The following is a 15,582-nucleotide window of genomic DNA, read 5'->3' on the forward strand; positions in this document are numbered from 1 at the left end:
AATTGGGCGTGCAAAATTATTCAGCCCCCTTAAGTTAATACTTTGTAGCGCCACCTTTTGCTGCGATTACAGCTGTAAGTCGCTTGGGGTATGTCTCTATCAGTTTTGCACATCGAGAGACTGAAATTTTTTCCCATTCCTCCTTGCAAAACAGCTCAAGCTCATTGAGGTTGGATGGAGAGCATTTGTGAACAGCAGTTTTCAGTTCTTTCCACAGATTCTCGATTGGATTCAGGTCTGGACTTTGACTTGGCCATTCTAACACCTGGATATGTTTATTTTTGAACCATTCCATTGTAGATTTTGCTTTATGTTTTGGATCATTGTCTTGTTGGAAGACAAATCTCCGAAATATCCAATAAATGTCGTTCCACTTCATGATTGTGTCCCACTTGTTGTTGATTCTTCACAAAAAAATACAGTTTTATATCTTTATGTTTGAAGCCTGAAATGTGGCAAAAGGTCGCAAAGTACAAGGGGGCCGAATACTTTCGCAAGGCACTGTACAAGTGACTGATTGAACGAATCCTCACTATCAGTATCAGCAATTTGGCAGTATGCCCAGAATCATGCAAATATAACTTGTCTGTGTGTCACTTCAGACCAGTACTTTAAGCATCTAAGTTTGACTGTGACTTCTCCAGTTAAGTGTTAATAAACAAGGATAATTTAAGATTGACTTCGAGTGTCCCTGTGTAGAATTTCCATAACAGTCACTACAACTTGATTGGACTCCACCTACGGCAATTAAATTGTTTGGACATTATTTAGAAAGAAACACACCTGTCTATATAAGGTCCCATAGTTGACAGTGCATGTCAGAGCAGAAACTATACATTGAAGTCCAAGGAACTGTCTGTACAAACCATGGCTGCTGCCCAAACGGTTACTGTTATTAGGCTGTGGTGCGTTTTCATGTTAACCTCCAGGAATGACTTTACTGAATGCAGCCACAGCCTGGCCAGCTAGGGACATGGCTAACTTTCCCTACCATTGCTTCATTGGCAACATAAGCTCCATATCTCTTTGCACCAGTGCAAAGTGTACATTTTGGAAACAATTTATTTGACAATCTGGTTAACAATATGGTTAACTTATTGTTTAGTTCCTGTCCATCAGCAGACCTACAGACACTAGCCACCACCCTTCTTAGTTTTGTCCATCCAGTGGTGTAAAGCACTTTAGTAAAAGTACTTTAAAGTACTACTTAAGTAGTTATTTCTGGTATCTGTACTTTACTCATATTTTTTACAACTTTTACTTCACTATATTCCAAAATAATGCAAGTTTTACTCCATACATTTTCCCTGATACCCAAAAGTACTCATTACATTTTGAATGCTTGGCAGGACAGGAAAATGGTCCAACTCACTGACTTATTAGGAGAATAATTGGGTACTTTCCCTACCACCGGATTCACCTTGTGTGAGCATGGTTGGTGAAGGTGTCAGAAATGATAAAATACTAGAGTCCCTCACTAAGCATATTCCCCTAGCAAAGGATTAATAATTAACTAAAGAATGGCTCAGTCAGATTATTGCACTTTCTCGTGAAAAATATCCTATGACAAATAAGATTCCTTAGAGATATGCCTTGATTTACCCATCTTATGCATTGGGAACTTATAAAGGGAGCCAATGGTTCAGAGGAGAATGCAATAATGATGATGCACCACAGAATGGGATTGTCAACCAAGTGCTTTCATAGGCATTGGTCAAATAGACGAGAAGTGTTATTGTCAACCATTGGAGGCATTGGTCAATCACTGTATTTGTGACTGACAGAGTTTGAACCCGGGACTTCTACAAGTGTAGTCACACAACCATCTCTGTTACATATCAATGTATCCAAGGAATATCTATAGTGCGGACAACACTGTCCGAGTCTTTGAAATGACACTGAAGATTTGGCGTGCTGTCCTCTTTCTGAGAGGGGGCTGACAGGCACCTACAGTATTGAACATGCAGGCGTTATATGGGTTTTTCCATGCATTGGCAGTGTTACATGTTGGTTCTAATGGGAGCACACACATTGCTGATCCATTTAAGCCATTCTGCCTTGTGTTTTGATACAGATATTCTAAATACACGAGTTTGCTCCCCTTGTGTGGGTGTATTGACCTTGAGTTACAGACCTGAGCCTATCCGCGTACCAAAGGAGCTAAACCACTATATTTACACATAGACAGACAGGTAGGAAAAACCTCACTATTCCAAGGCAACGGAGCTTAAGAGATTTGAGTCCACCCCCGTGCAAGGTTTAAGAAAGGTCCTTGTCGGATGAAAGCAGTCAAAGATGGAGCAATACCCGTATGATAATGTTTATAGGTGCTGAGAGGATAAAAGAGCTGGGGCAACCCTCCTTCGTCGCTAAATCAAAAGGGAGAACCCAACAGGTGAGCATGTTGACTTTGCAGGCTTCTGTGTACACTGCTGATCTCATTGACTATCTCTGCCTGTAAATGTAATTCCTTCGTGTGTGTGTGTGTGTGTGTGTATATCTGAATGGCGTGCGTGTTTTCCCTGAATCTTTATGTTTGACTGTAATGTTTGTATTTGTCATGCTGAAAATATATGATACAGCTTGTGGAGAGAGGAAGAACTTGATCTGGAAGGGTTCAAAGACAGTATGCACTTGGAATAGTTGGAAAATATTTTCATCACTTACTGAGATCTTTTCAACGTGACTAATCTGAGTAGAAGAAAAATATGGGAGAACGACCATTGACAAATTGAGGTTGCAATGCTCATTTGAATTCTAATGGGTTTTAAATTGCGTGAATGTTAAATTGTCACTATTGTTGAAAAGTTGAAAGGCTTTCATGAGATTTGATATTCAAACTAAGATTCTGATGTAATGTCATCTCTTAATTGTCTCCCCTTTTCACCTTCTAATTGACTTCGGTACCCGGGCTCTAGCTGTTTCTTATGCAATAACATAATACTACAATAATAACAATACATTTTTCCTCATTTCAAAAGACTCAGTCTAGCACATCATTTTAGGGCGTTACAGATCATTTGATAAACTAATTGACGGTTTAATCTGAACATTTAATGCAATCTAATTCAACATCATTTTGGTGATACATTTGTCCTCCCTTCTTTCCCCCCCAGGATTCCCGCATTAAATTACATCAAATGAAGTTTTATAGACGATCTTATCTTGTCCATGGCAGAGTAACAATAGCCTTAAGCTCATTCCATTCATCCTGGCCACAAAGGTCTAAGAGGGCTATGTTGATGTAGAACAACATCTATTCTCTTTCCCAATGAGCAAAGTAGCTTCCAACGGCATGCTATCTTTTTCCTCCCAAATCTACTATTGGTTTTGGCTGGTGACCAAATAGAAAATGACTCATCTGACCTTGTCTGTATTCTTTAGGTGATTTCAGTATATCTCAGATTTTGACGGCATTATCTCTGACAAACATCTTTAACAGACCCACAGCAATTTAAATATTTTTATTTCATTTTTTTTACATTGAACCTTTATTTAACTAGGCAAGTCAGTTAAGAACAAATTCTTATTTACAATGATGGCCAAACCGGACGACGCTGGGCCAATTGTGCGCCGTTTCTATGGGACTCCAAATCACGGCCGGCTGTGATACAGCTTGGATAAGAACCAGGGACTGTAGTGACCCGTCTTGCACTGCAAGTTCTATTTTAGTGCCTGGCTATGTAGACACGCCCGAGCAGTGTGTGTGTGTGCAATCATTGAATAACATCGGTGTAAATTTATTTTGTAACGCTTGCGCATATGCTGAGAGCGGTGTGGTCAGAATGTAACATGCCGATCAGAGCGCTAGCACATGCACCATCGCAAGCATGTTGATTTTGTCCACCCACACCAGACGCAATCAGGACACGCAGGTTGAAATATCAAAACGAACTCTGAACCAACTATATTAATTTGGGGGCAGGTTGAAAAGCATTAAGTATTTATGGCAATTTAGCTAGCTAGCTTGCCTTTGCTAGCTAATTTGTCTTGGGACTGGACTGTGGACCTCAGTTCATCTTTCAATCACCCACGTGGTCCTAAAAACCAAGGAGATGGCACATTGGTAACATGCTGACCACACCGCTCGCGTTACAAAATAAATGTACACATACATGTTATTCAATCATTGCACCCACACTGCTTGAGCGTGTCTGCATAGCCAGGCTCTAAAATAGAACTTGGTTCCATTTGTGATGCTTGATGTGCTGCAAGTCCTGCCTCTCCCATCTACTCATTGGTAACATGCTTACCACACCGCTCGTGTCGCATGCGCGGGTGTTGCAAAATAAATATATACATACATGATATTCAATCATTACACCCACACTGCCCGTGCACGTCTGCGTAGCCAGGCGCTAAAATATAACTTGGTTCTATTCTGCTTGACACGCTGCAAGTCCCGCCTCTCCCATCTCCTCATTGGTTTTTAGGAGCATATACACATGTGGGTGATTGAAAGATGAACTGAGGTTCACACTCCAGTCTAGTTGTTGGTAGTAATGTACCTTAAAGTTGGTTGCCAACTGCCATATAAAGTCCAAAGAAGAAGAAGCCTGAAGGAGGATAATTAATCTGTGGAATAATTGTTAGAGTAGAGGACCTTGTGCATTTCAGGTAAAATAACATCCCATGACAAATTAGATAGCAACAGCAAGCTAGCTAAATTGCCATACATTTTTTATGCTTTTCAACATGTCCCCAAATTAATATAGTTGGTGCAGAGTTTGTTTTGATATTGTATCCTGAACGCCTCAGGTGTTGGTGGACATGGACGCACGTGTGCGAGGGGTCTGATCAGCATGTGTTTCCCTGCTGTGTCGCAGATTCCTGAAGGGACCTGTTCTCCTTGTGGAAGCATTATGTACTGCACCCACTTAAAGACGCTGCAGCTGGTCGTCATGGCAACGCTGTGGGTGACACCAGTGAGGGCGGGGACAGACTGCAGGTATGGCTGCCGACTAAACAACATGACCATCACCGTGGAGAGAGAGGACTGTCACGGAAGCATCACCGTCACCACCTGCGCCGGCCTGTGCGAAACAACGGTAGCTAAATCGGGATAGACAGTACTTATTTAGGGTTGTGTGTTTATTAGGTACCAAACTGGACAAGACTGACTGAAACAGGGAGGGCCTACTTGGCCAATAGGAAACACATTTTTATTTTCTGATGCACAAAGTGCCCTGATGAACACACCCCTGTACAATTGTTTTTCATTACATTGAGTTAAATATATTTTTGGTCTCAAGTGGCGCATTGGTCTAAGGCACTGTATCTCAGTGCAAGAGGCGTCACTATAGTCCCTGGTTCGAATCCAGGCTGTATCATTTGCCTGATTGATTTGCCTAGTTAAATAAATAACAAATATATATTCTGTTGCATGTGAGCTGTTGTGTAATATATTGTAGTGCAGCCATGCTACATTTTCTGATGTTTAATTTAATTGACTAGGAGTATGTGCTAATTGAGCTAAATCATTAATTCTACTATTTGACTTTGCACCAGGTTGCATCAGCAGCCCTTTGATATATACTGAACAAAAATTTAACACAACATGCAACAATTTCTAAGATTTTACTGAGTTACAGTTCATATAAGGGAATCAGTCAATTGAAATAAATTCAATAGCACCTAATCTATGGATTTCACATGCTTGGGTAGGGTTCAGGCCCACCCACTGGGGAGCAAGGTCCAGCCAATCAGAATTAGTTTTTCCCCACAAAAGAGCCCCCCCAGACGATCCCGCAGTGAAGAAGTCAGATGTGGAGGTCCTGGGCTGGTGTGGTTACACATGGTCTAGGGTTGTGAGGCCGGTTGGACATACTCTAAAAGATAAATTAACATTCAGTTCTCTGGCAACATTCCTCCAATTTAGCTAGCTCCAGTCAGTCTCCTTCAAAACTGAAGACATCTGTGGCATTGTGTTTTGTGACAAAACTGCACATTTTAAATTGGCCTTTTGGTGTCCCCAGCACAAGGTGCACCTGTGTAATGACCATTATGTTTAATCAGTTTCTTGACATGCCACACCTTTCAGGTGGATGGATTATATTGGCAAAGGAGAAATGCTAAAAGGGATGTAAACAAATTTGTGCATAACATTTGAGAGAAATATACTTTTTGTGCGTATGGAACATTTCTGGGATTTTTTTTATTTCAGCTCATGAAACATGGGACCAACACTGTACATATTGCATTTCTATTTTTGTTCTGTGTAGATCACATTGCCACCAGAAGAGTAACATTATGAATCATGCATTAAAAAATATGGTTTCCATTAGCCAAATCCCAGATCGGTTTGAGTTGTCTTGCCAAGCCCTATGGTTATTGTCATGCCATGAGTTGACTATACATTACAACATATCTGGGACCAGGCCAGTGTTATGATGATGTCAATTTACCTGTTTTTGGCAGGACCTGAACTATCAGAGCACATGGCTGCCGCGCTCCCAGGGGGTGTGTAACTTCAAGGAGTGGTCCTACGAGAAGGTCTACCTGGAAGGCTGTCCATCCGGGGTCAACCCCCTCTTCATACCCGTTGCCAAGAGCTGCGATTGCATCAAATGCAAGACGGACAACACCGACTGTGATCGCATAAGCATGGCAACACCCAGCTGCATAGTAAACCCACTAGAAATGTAATACTGTAGAGTAAGGCTGTTGCAGCAGCCACAGTTTGTTTAGCAATGGTTTGACTATTCTATGGTATCGTTTCCATTGTTGATGTGCTATTGCAATAAAACACTACTTTGAGTAAGTCTAAAAGTATTTGCTTTTAGAATATACTTAAATATGAAAAGTTAAAGTATAAATAATTAAACAAACCAGACCGCACTCACTTTATTTACAGATAGCCAGGGGCAGGGTCCAACAAGATATCATTTACCAATGAAGCATGTACTTAGTGAGTCCACCAGATCAGAGGCAGAAGGGATGTTTTCTTGATAAGTGTGAATTAGACCAGGGATGTTCTCTTCATAAGTGTGTGTGAGAATTAGACTATTTTCCTATCCTGTTAGGCATTAAAAATGGAACAAGTACTTTTGGGTGTCAGGGAAATGTATGGAGTAAAAAGTACATTATTCTCTTTTGGAATGTAGTGAAGTAAAAGTAGTCAAAAATATAAAAAGTACAGATAACCAAAGAAACTACTTAAGTTGTACTTCACAACTGTGACTATGGGTCATTTATCACTACCCAAAAATATACCTAAATAGGTCACAGAAAATAATTGTGAAATTGCACAGAACATCCTGTAATGGAGATTATCTGTGGTAAAGCAGCAGCACTTGTTTTGACCACTTAGCACCTTGTGGACATTTCTAGGAAACTGTTGCAACACCACACACATGATACTGAAGAAGCCACCAGTCATCGCCGATAATTATTATAAACTTTTGGAATCTGGACACTCATATTTTTTTAATATGAATTAAGACCAATGCAATTGACAGCTGTGGGCACAAAGAACATATGTAATCACTAATCAAAACAAGTGGAGAATTGCAAAAAACATAATGAGGAAAGGCAGAAAATGAAACATGGAAAATTCTTCAGGCATGCATACTTTCGAAAAAGGTGGAAACAAATCGCCGTCCTATACCTCTTTTTCCTTGCACGAGTTCTCGTAGCGAGGTACCGGCAAAGTGTATGCGCATACACTTTCTTGAATTGAGCCTCTCGGGTACAGGAACTAAACTACATATGAAATGTTTATAACACTTGAACACTTGGTTGAAACCATTGTGGGAGTATTATTTCTTATTCATTTACTCTTGATACATCTTGTGATAACTTGATTTGATTAAGTATCTTTTGGCAACTTGAGACCATTTCTTATTCGGTCCCTTCTCTTTCTACAGGAAACAAAAATGAGAAAAATAACAGAACAGTCATAGTTCAAAGCCTAAGGGTAGGGGAGACTAGCCAGCGTACTTGTTGCGGATGATCTCTCCCCCCTCCACCTCAACCTGCTCGTAGAGCCACTTGCGGTCACAGCGGCACTCCACACCACACCTGCGGGAGCTACACTCGGGGCAGGGGTAGAAGCAGCCCATGCAGTCCGCGTCCAGGCAGTCACACATGTCCTTGCCACAGGAGAGCAGGCGGCCTTTGTTGTCATACACTTTGCTCTTCGCACCAATAGTCGGTCTGCAAATACACAAAAACAATGGGAACGTCTGACCTGCCGCCTGTATGAGACTATCGTCTCCGTCTTGCTTACTTGGGTGTGCATCATTTAAGGAATGACACTGCTTTCTGCTGGTTTACCTTCTCATAGATACACATTTTTGCAGACTAGTCTCTCCAGTAAAAAAGGCAACCATTTGAAATGCAATAATGAAAACAAGCATGCACTGCAGCCTTCGAGGAAGCCATGCAGTGATGGATTCTGGAAACATGTTTCCACTCTTACCGGTCAGTGTTGGAGGAGATTCCTCCTCGTCCTCCACCTCGTTTTTTGCCATCACCTCTTCCCTGCAAAAACAAAAAAATAACTCTGAGTGAATGTTGATAGATGAAACAAGGGGTGAAAACAAAAGTCTCTGAAAAACAGCACTTAACTGTGCACAAATTCACCAAAACTTGCTATACTCTGCAACAGGATTTCCACTAACATTCATTTAGAGGGGCGACACCCATCTGTGAGAGGTGATAAAAAATATTAAAAAAATAGACACACCTTGCCAGTATCCCGGGTACTATGTCGTTTCTCCTTGACCTTGCTCTTCTCCAGCGTCTTAGCCCTCTCCCGGTCTGACGGTGCACCGAAGCGGTTAGCCGCATTTGTGTCCTTGGTCATCATACCCCTTTTTCGTAATTCAGGCTGCAATATTTTTTTAAACATAGTTATTGTAGTCTAGCTGAATACAAAACAAAGACAGTCGGCTAAACTGGGTTGAGCAACTATGAAACCATACATTACCTTCGATGAATCAGCACCGAAAATGGTGGGCACGGCATCTTCCCTAAGAAATTGTTTGCCATTGTAGTCTCGGAAACAATCTGGGTTAAAATGTTCTGAGCAGAGGCAAGTGTTAGGTGTAGGGATGAAGTTTTTCATCCCCAAACTTTGTACCCATTGGTTGGCAAGCTGAGGCTTACTGATGGGGAACCTGAGAAGAATAGGACAAGAAACACTGCTTAACACAAGCATGCATTCTCTTGCGTACGCATAAACACACCAAATGTAGCTAGCTTGCCAACTCAATAGCGGCTAGCTGACAACAACATTTGAAGAACGACTTAGCCAACGTTAGCTTGAAGTCCTTTACTCCTTACCTGTAAAATCGTATTTCTGACCCTTTGATAAACTTGTTGGTGCAGCCGTTTACTGCACAGGTGACAGGCATGATGAACCTCGTGCTTGTGCGGTCTGATGTCAATTTATTTATTAGCAATATAAACTATCCGAAGCACAGCTTCCAGTCCAACGCATGTATGTGTTGGTTCTTCTTCTATGATAAAATTGCGGTCTGCAAACAAAAGTTAAAGGTGCATGCCGCCACCTACTGTGCTGGAGGGTGTCGTAAATCACGGTTTACAAGATTAGCTCCACATTTCTAAATCCTTTTACCGAACTCAGTACTTCTGAGAAAGAAGAAAAAAGAGCCCTACTAACTTCCAATACACCCTCCTACATCACCAAAATCCCTTCCACACCCCACCATCCTCAATGACTCTTCACTTCAATCTTTCCATCTCTGTTCCTCTGCATACACATTACGGACAAACTGCCTACATTCAGACTTGAAATCATTGGCCACTTAAATAAATGGATCACGAGCCATTTACATATCTTGCATTACTCATCTCTTATGTATATAATATCATCTATTGCATTTTGCCTATGCCGCTCTGCCATTGCTCATCGATATATTTATATGTGTATATTCATATTCCATTACTTAGATTTGTGTGTATTAGGTAGTTGTGGAATTGTTAGATTACATGTTAGTTATTGCTGCACTGTCAGAACTAGACGCACAAGCATTTCACTACATTCGCAATAACATCTGCTAACCATGTGTATGTGACCAATAACATTAGATTTGATTTTAACATACAACAATATTACAACACATGCTCCACCATTTCATCGACCATACACTCCATACACACACAAACCATTCACATGCTTGCCAACCAGCTGTAATGACGAGTTCAATGTACAATGTCCTAGGTGGAATGAAGAAAACACCCCCTCTTCCTTCCTAGTCTGACCTATGAATCTTGGTCCACCGACCTTCCTTTGGAGGACATATACTGTAAATGACGGCCCTTTGGCTCAGAGTCCCATCTCCTCTGCCACACATCTATCAAAATGGCTCTGATCTTACATTTCACCTCACCTCTAACAGGTGGAACATTAATATCAATTATATCTTGTTTTAAAGCTCTTTTGGCTAACTGGTCTACAATTTAATTCCATTCCACACCCGAATGGGCTGGGACCCAGCAGAATCTCACATCTACACCCAGCCTCTCAATTCTGCATTATAACCTTAATACCTCCAATAGTTGGTCACTCCTATTAGATTTTCCAGATGATAAACTATTCAATACACAAAGGGAATCTGAGCCCACTATAATTCTGACAGGTTGTATGTCCTCCACCCACTGGAGGGCAACTACTATCGCCAACAATTCAACTGAGTATACTGACAGTTCTCTGTTAGTCTTCAACATATCTGCACATCAAATTCAGGAAAGTAAACGATAGCTCCTGTGCGACTCACTATTTGGGTCAATGGATCCATCTGTAAAAAGCGCTAAAAATGCATAAAAACTTTTACCAATGTAATTGTCAACCAGTGTCACTATATGACTGTCTTCTGACTAATCTTTCCTTTTCTCTACCAAGGTTAGATCAACAACAGGATCTTGGAGTAACCATATTTATTTATTTTTCTCCTTTGCACCCCATTATTTATATTTCTACTTTTCACATTCTTCCACTGCAAATCTACCATTCCAGTGTTTTACTTGTTATATTGTATTTACTTCGCCACCATGGCCTTTTTTTTTGCCTTTACCTCCCTTATCTCACCTCATTTGCTCACATTGTATACAGACGTATTATTCTATTGTATTATTGACTGTATGTTTGTTTTACTCCATGTGTAACTCTGTGTTGTTGGCCAGGTCGCAATTGTAAATGAGAACTTGTTCTCAACTTGCCTACCTTGTTAAATAAAGGTGAAAAATAATAATAAATAATAAAAAATAAAAAAAAACATAATTCATAACCAGAGACCGAACGCATAAGATCCACCACCTTCTAACACTTTGTTTGAACAATTATGACATGCTCTTTCGATGTAAACTCAGCAAAAAAAGAAAAGTCCTCTCACTGTCAACTGTAATTATTTTCAGCAAATTTAACATGTGTATATATTTGTATGAACATAACAAGATTCAACAACTGATACATAAACTGAACAAATTCCACAGACATGTGACTAACAGAAATTGAATAATGTGTCCCTAAACAAAGGGGGGTCAAAATCAAAAGTAACAGTCAGTATCTGGTGTGGCCACCAGCTGCATTAAGTACTGCAGTGCATCTCCTCCTCATGGACTGCACCAGATTTGCCAGTTCTTACTGTGAGATGTTATCCCACTCGTCCACCAAGGCACCTGCAAGTTCCAAGACATTTCTGGGGGGAATGGCCATAGCCCTCACCCTCCGATCCAACAGGTCCCAGACGTGCTCAATGGGATTGAGATCCGGGCTCTTCACTGGCACAGCAGAACACTGACATTCTGACCATCACCCCTGGTGAGACAAAACCGCGACAAAAGCACTTTTTGCCAGTCCTGTCTGGTCCAGCGACGGTGGGTTTGTCGCTGTCTCCCTGTTTGTCTTTGCCATCCTGTCTCCCTGTAGCGCTGTCTTAGGCGTCTCACAGTACAGACATTGCAATTCATTGCCCTGGCCACATCTGCAGTCCTCATGCATCCTTGCAGCATGCCTAAGGCATGTTCAAGCAGATGAGCAGGGACCCTGGGCATCTTTCTTTTGGTGTTTTTCAGAGTCAGTAGAAAGGCCTCTTTAGTGTCCTAAGTTTTCATAACTGTGACCTTAATTGCCTACTGTCTGTAAGCTGTTAGTGTCATTCCACAGGTGCATGTTCATTAATTGTTTATGGTTCATTGAACAAGCACGGGAAACTGTGTTTAAACCCTTTACAATGAAGATCTGAGAAGCTATTTGGATTTTTACGAATTACCTTTGAAAGACACAGTCCTGAAAAAGGGATGTTTCTTTTTTTGAGTTTGAGTTTATATCGCTCATTGAACCATATACCCAAATATTTGTACTTCAAAACTCTCCCCATAGGTTGTCCATACAGAAACAACAGTATATTATCAGCAACTTTCTTGTTTGAGAAGAACATTCAGCAAGATTTCGCCACCCACAATTTTAAACTCCAGTTATTCGACCATCTTTCAACATCCAATATCGCTTGTTGAATAGAAGTTCACATGAGAGATATTCCTTCTCCTCTTCCAAATAGCTCCATCCTCAGCATATAGGCAAGTCCCAATACCCTTACCTACATTTGAAAACACATCATTAATCAAAATGTTTAACAAAACAGGACTGATAGCACTACCTTGAGGAATACCATTGTCAATTCCATAGGCATCAGATATATTTAATCCTATTTTAAAACAAAGAGCGATTAAATAAGGCCAAAACACAGTTATATAGTCTCCCACCAATACCAATTATTTCTATATTAATCAGTGGGGCTCCCGAGTGGCGCGGCAGTCTAAAGCACTGCATCTCAGTGCTAGAGGAGCAACTACAGACCCTGGTTTGATTTCAGGCTATATCACAACCGGCTGTGATTGGGAGTCCCATAGAGCTTTGTTCTTAACTGACTTGTCTAGTTAAATAAAATAAAACGCAAAGAGCGATTAAATAAGGCCAAAACCCAGTTATATAGTGTCTTGGATATTGTGTTACACAGGGCCACTCAAAGTCAATCTTATATGAATCATTGTTTATTGTCAGCGCCCTGGAGAGGTTCCAACAAACTCAATGCACCATAGTACACATCAATCAGGAGCTCTTCCTGGGCTGACCCAGCAGTTGTGTTATATTTTGGCTATACACAGACAAGTTATATTTGCATGATTTAGCATAACTAATGAATCATTACCGTTTTGTTTAATTTATGTAACAGACAAATACTGTTTCATAACATGTGACAGACCAATACCTCACGAGGTTTCTCCTCTCTTAGCTGAGACCTTGAAACCGAGATATCTTTAGTTTGTTCTCAAACAACGTCATTCGTTTTCAAAACACGGTCTGGGCGTACTGCCGAATTGCAGCCACTGATAGGGGTGATTTGTAGTCAGCCACTTGCATGAACACAGAAATTGGTTATTATAACAGCATATGAATAGAATACAGAAACGTGTTATAAAGAAAAGCACAAACACTAAAATTCCCATTACAATAGCCCTTCTGCACATTTCTCAGACCTTGGACCCTCCCTCCTACACACTGCTGCCACATGCCCATAAGCTTGACACCTGTAACATCTTAATGTGTTCGGCACATAAGCTTGTACAGGATACCTTTATATATCCTTTATTCACTGTCAGGCAAAGACTCAACTTCAAAAGTCAAAAGAACAGACAATGACTCTTCTGTTTCCCCACTCTCACCACCCTGTCTGCGTCGCATTAAACGACGAGCATCACATACACCGGGAATCTTTGCCCTCAGCTGGTCAACTTTTACATCTACTGCTATCCCAGTTATCACTCCTTTCATTGGTGCCTTTTTCTTGAGAACGAAACTATTCACTTTTATTGCCCCCATTCGTTTTACTTCGAGCGCATTCTTCCTGTGCCCAACAGAAACACAAACAATTATCACTAGACCACTTCTAGTTACCCTCACCGATTCCACATGACCAAACTTTTTTTTCATCCACCGTGAAACCACAAATGGACCAGCCAAAAGGCAAATCACTTTTTCCATAAACTTCACTCCTACTGTCACAGACTCTTCTTTATCCTGATCATCCGTGCACACCTCGGTCTCCAATAACTTTACGCATTTACCACCTCCGATACTCCACCCTCATTCACTTCCATTTCTCCTCCTGTCTTCAGCTCCCTCAGCTTACATTTTGTCCCCTTCTTCTTTAACAGACCATCTCCCTTTTCCCCAATATTCTTATCCGACTCAATCTCCCCTCTCTTTCTCCCTTCTTCTTTAACAAACCATCTCTCTTTTCCCCAATATTCTTATCCGACTCAATCTCCCCATCTCTTTCTTCCTTCTTCTTTAACAAACCATCTCCCTTTTCCCCAATATTCTTATCCGACTCAATCTCCCCCCTCTTTCTCCCTTCTTCTTTAATAAACCAACTCCCTTTCCCCCAATATTCTTATCCGACTCAATCTCCCCCTCTCTTTCTCTGTTAGACCTTCTCTCCCTCTCAATTTCCCTTCATTCCTCCTCCGTTTTCTAAGTATACGTCTCCTCATGATAAAACTGCACTACTCCTGACCGCCTTCTCCAGGGACTCCATTCCATTTCCTCACTTTAGAGCGGTCACTCGACTATTTTATCAATCTAATGGATCATCTTTGTTTCCTTTAGTGTGCACAACCTACCGGAAATGATATCGTTTATTCTCCATGATATCGTGATATCGTTTATTCTCCACGATATCGTGATATCGTTTATTCTCCATGCCCATCTTTTCCAATTGATATTACAAAGCAACAAGGGAAACATGGAAATACATTCTTTATGACCGTGTTTTCTTTCGGTTTGCATTTCTATTTTCTGTAATTTATGTAATCCAGGGCTCATATGTAAAAGAGACATTGGTCTCAGCATGACTCCCTGATAACGGTTAAATAAATAATGCGTGAATGATATCGTTTGCTAAAGTACCCACATCTTCCAGAAATATTGCCGCGCTCAGAACAACTGGGAGCTTGGAACTCCGAAAAAAAACGAACTCTACTTGAACGAGCTCGATTTGAACGGTCATCCGATTTGGAATTCCAACTCCAGAACTCGGGCCTCATTCTAGATCTCCGACTTTCCGACACGAAGATCACTGAGGTCATGATTTGACCGTATTTGTCCGAGTTCACAGGTGTTCTGAACGCAGCATACATAGCGACCCCTCTTCAAAATGGACCGAGTTTACAAATTGTTGTCGTGACGTCATGTGCAATCGATCAGATCAGTTTTGGTCAAGGCCGGGGGGTGGTGCAGTTAAATATGTGGCATTCGCAATAATGTATTCATTTTAGCTGTATCTAGGCTATGTGTGTCAACACTGACAAATCTTTGTGGCTTCGGCTGAAATGTATTTAGGCCTAGCTCTATCTATTTCCTGCTCAAGTCACATGATTGACTACACCGACCGTGCAGCAGGATTTCGTGGGATCTGTCTGGCTAGTCGCTACGAAACGGGGTGACTATCGGTAACAAACTCAGGCAAGCCACCAAATCTGACTTTTTGTGTTGCGTAGGATAGTTTGTTTTCTTGAAATGCCAGTTTGGACATGATACAGTTGTCTTTTTCTACT

At 41.1% G+C, this 15,582-nt stretch overlaps 3 protein-coding genes across 6 annotated transcripts in view; 2 read left to right on the forward strand and 1 right to left on the reverse strand.

The window, feature by feature from the left end:
* The first annotated feature begins 4,836 nt into the window (after positions 1 to 4,836).
* Positions 4,837 to 6,758, forward strand: fshb (follicle stimulating hormone subunit beta). The gene is given in 2 exon segments (NM_001124586.1): positions 4,837 to 5,048; positions 6,418 to 6,758. Coding segments are annotated over 2 exon segments (414 nt in total). The 5' UTR covers positions 4,837 to 4,862; the 3' UTR covers positions 6,646 to 6,758.
* A 640-nt stretch (positions 6,759 to 7,398) lies between these two features.
* Positions 7,399 to 9,465, reverse strand: arl14ep (ARF like GTPase 14 effector protein). The gene is made up of 5 exons (XM_021585763.3): positions 9,286 to 9,465; positions 8,930 to 9,119; positions 8,687 to 8,830; positions 8,420 to 8,481; positions 7,399 to 8,154 (listed from the first exon to the last, which is right to left on the reverse strand). Exons 1-5 carry the CDS (start codon positions 9,354 to 9,356, stop codon positions 7,926 to 7,928), a joined length of 696 nt encoding a protein of 231 aa, XP_021441438.1. The 5' UTR covers positions 9,357 to 9,465; the 3' UTR covers positions 7,399 to 7,925.
* A 5,019-nt stretch (positions 9,466 to 14,484) lies between these two features.
* Positions 14,485 to 15,582, forward strand: part of LOC110506299 (oxysterols receptor LXR-alpha) — a 36,563-nt gene continuing 35,465 nt past the window's right edge. For 2 of the 4 annotated variants that reach the window (XM_090221792.1, XM_090221793.1), the window contains exon 1: positions 14,966 to 15,490. The gene's annotated coding sequence lies outside the window, so the exon portion shown is untranslated. Of the gene's footprint in view, positions 15,491 to 15,582 lie in introns of all 4 variants that reach the window. The other 2 variants (XM_021585766.3, XM_021585769.3) reach the window with 2 other exon arrangements.

Source organism: Oncorhynchus mykiss, chromosome 26 (genome assembly GCF_057628025.1).
Source record: "Oncorhynchus mykiss isolate SJ-2025 chromosome 26, ASM5762802v1, whole genome shotgun sequence".
Lineage (NCBI taxonomy): Eukaryota > Metazoa > Chordata > Actinopteri > Salmoniformes > Salmonidae > Oncorhynchus > Oncorhynchus mykiss.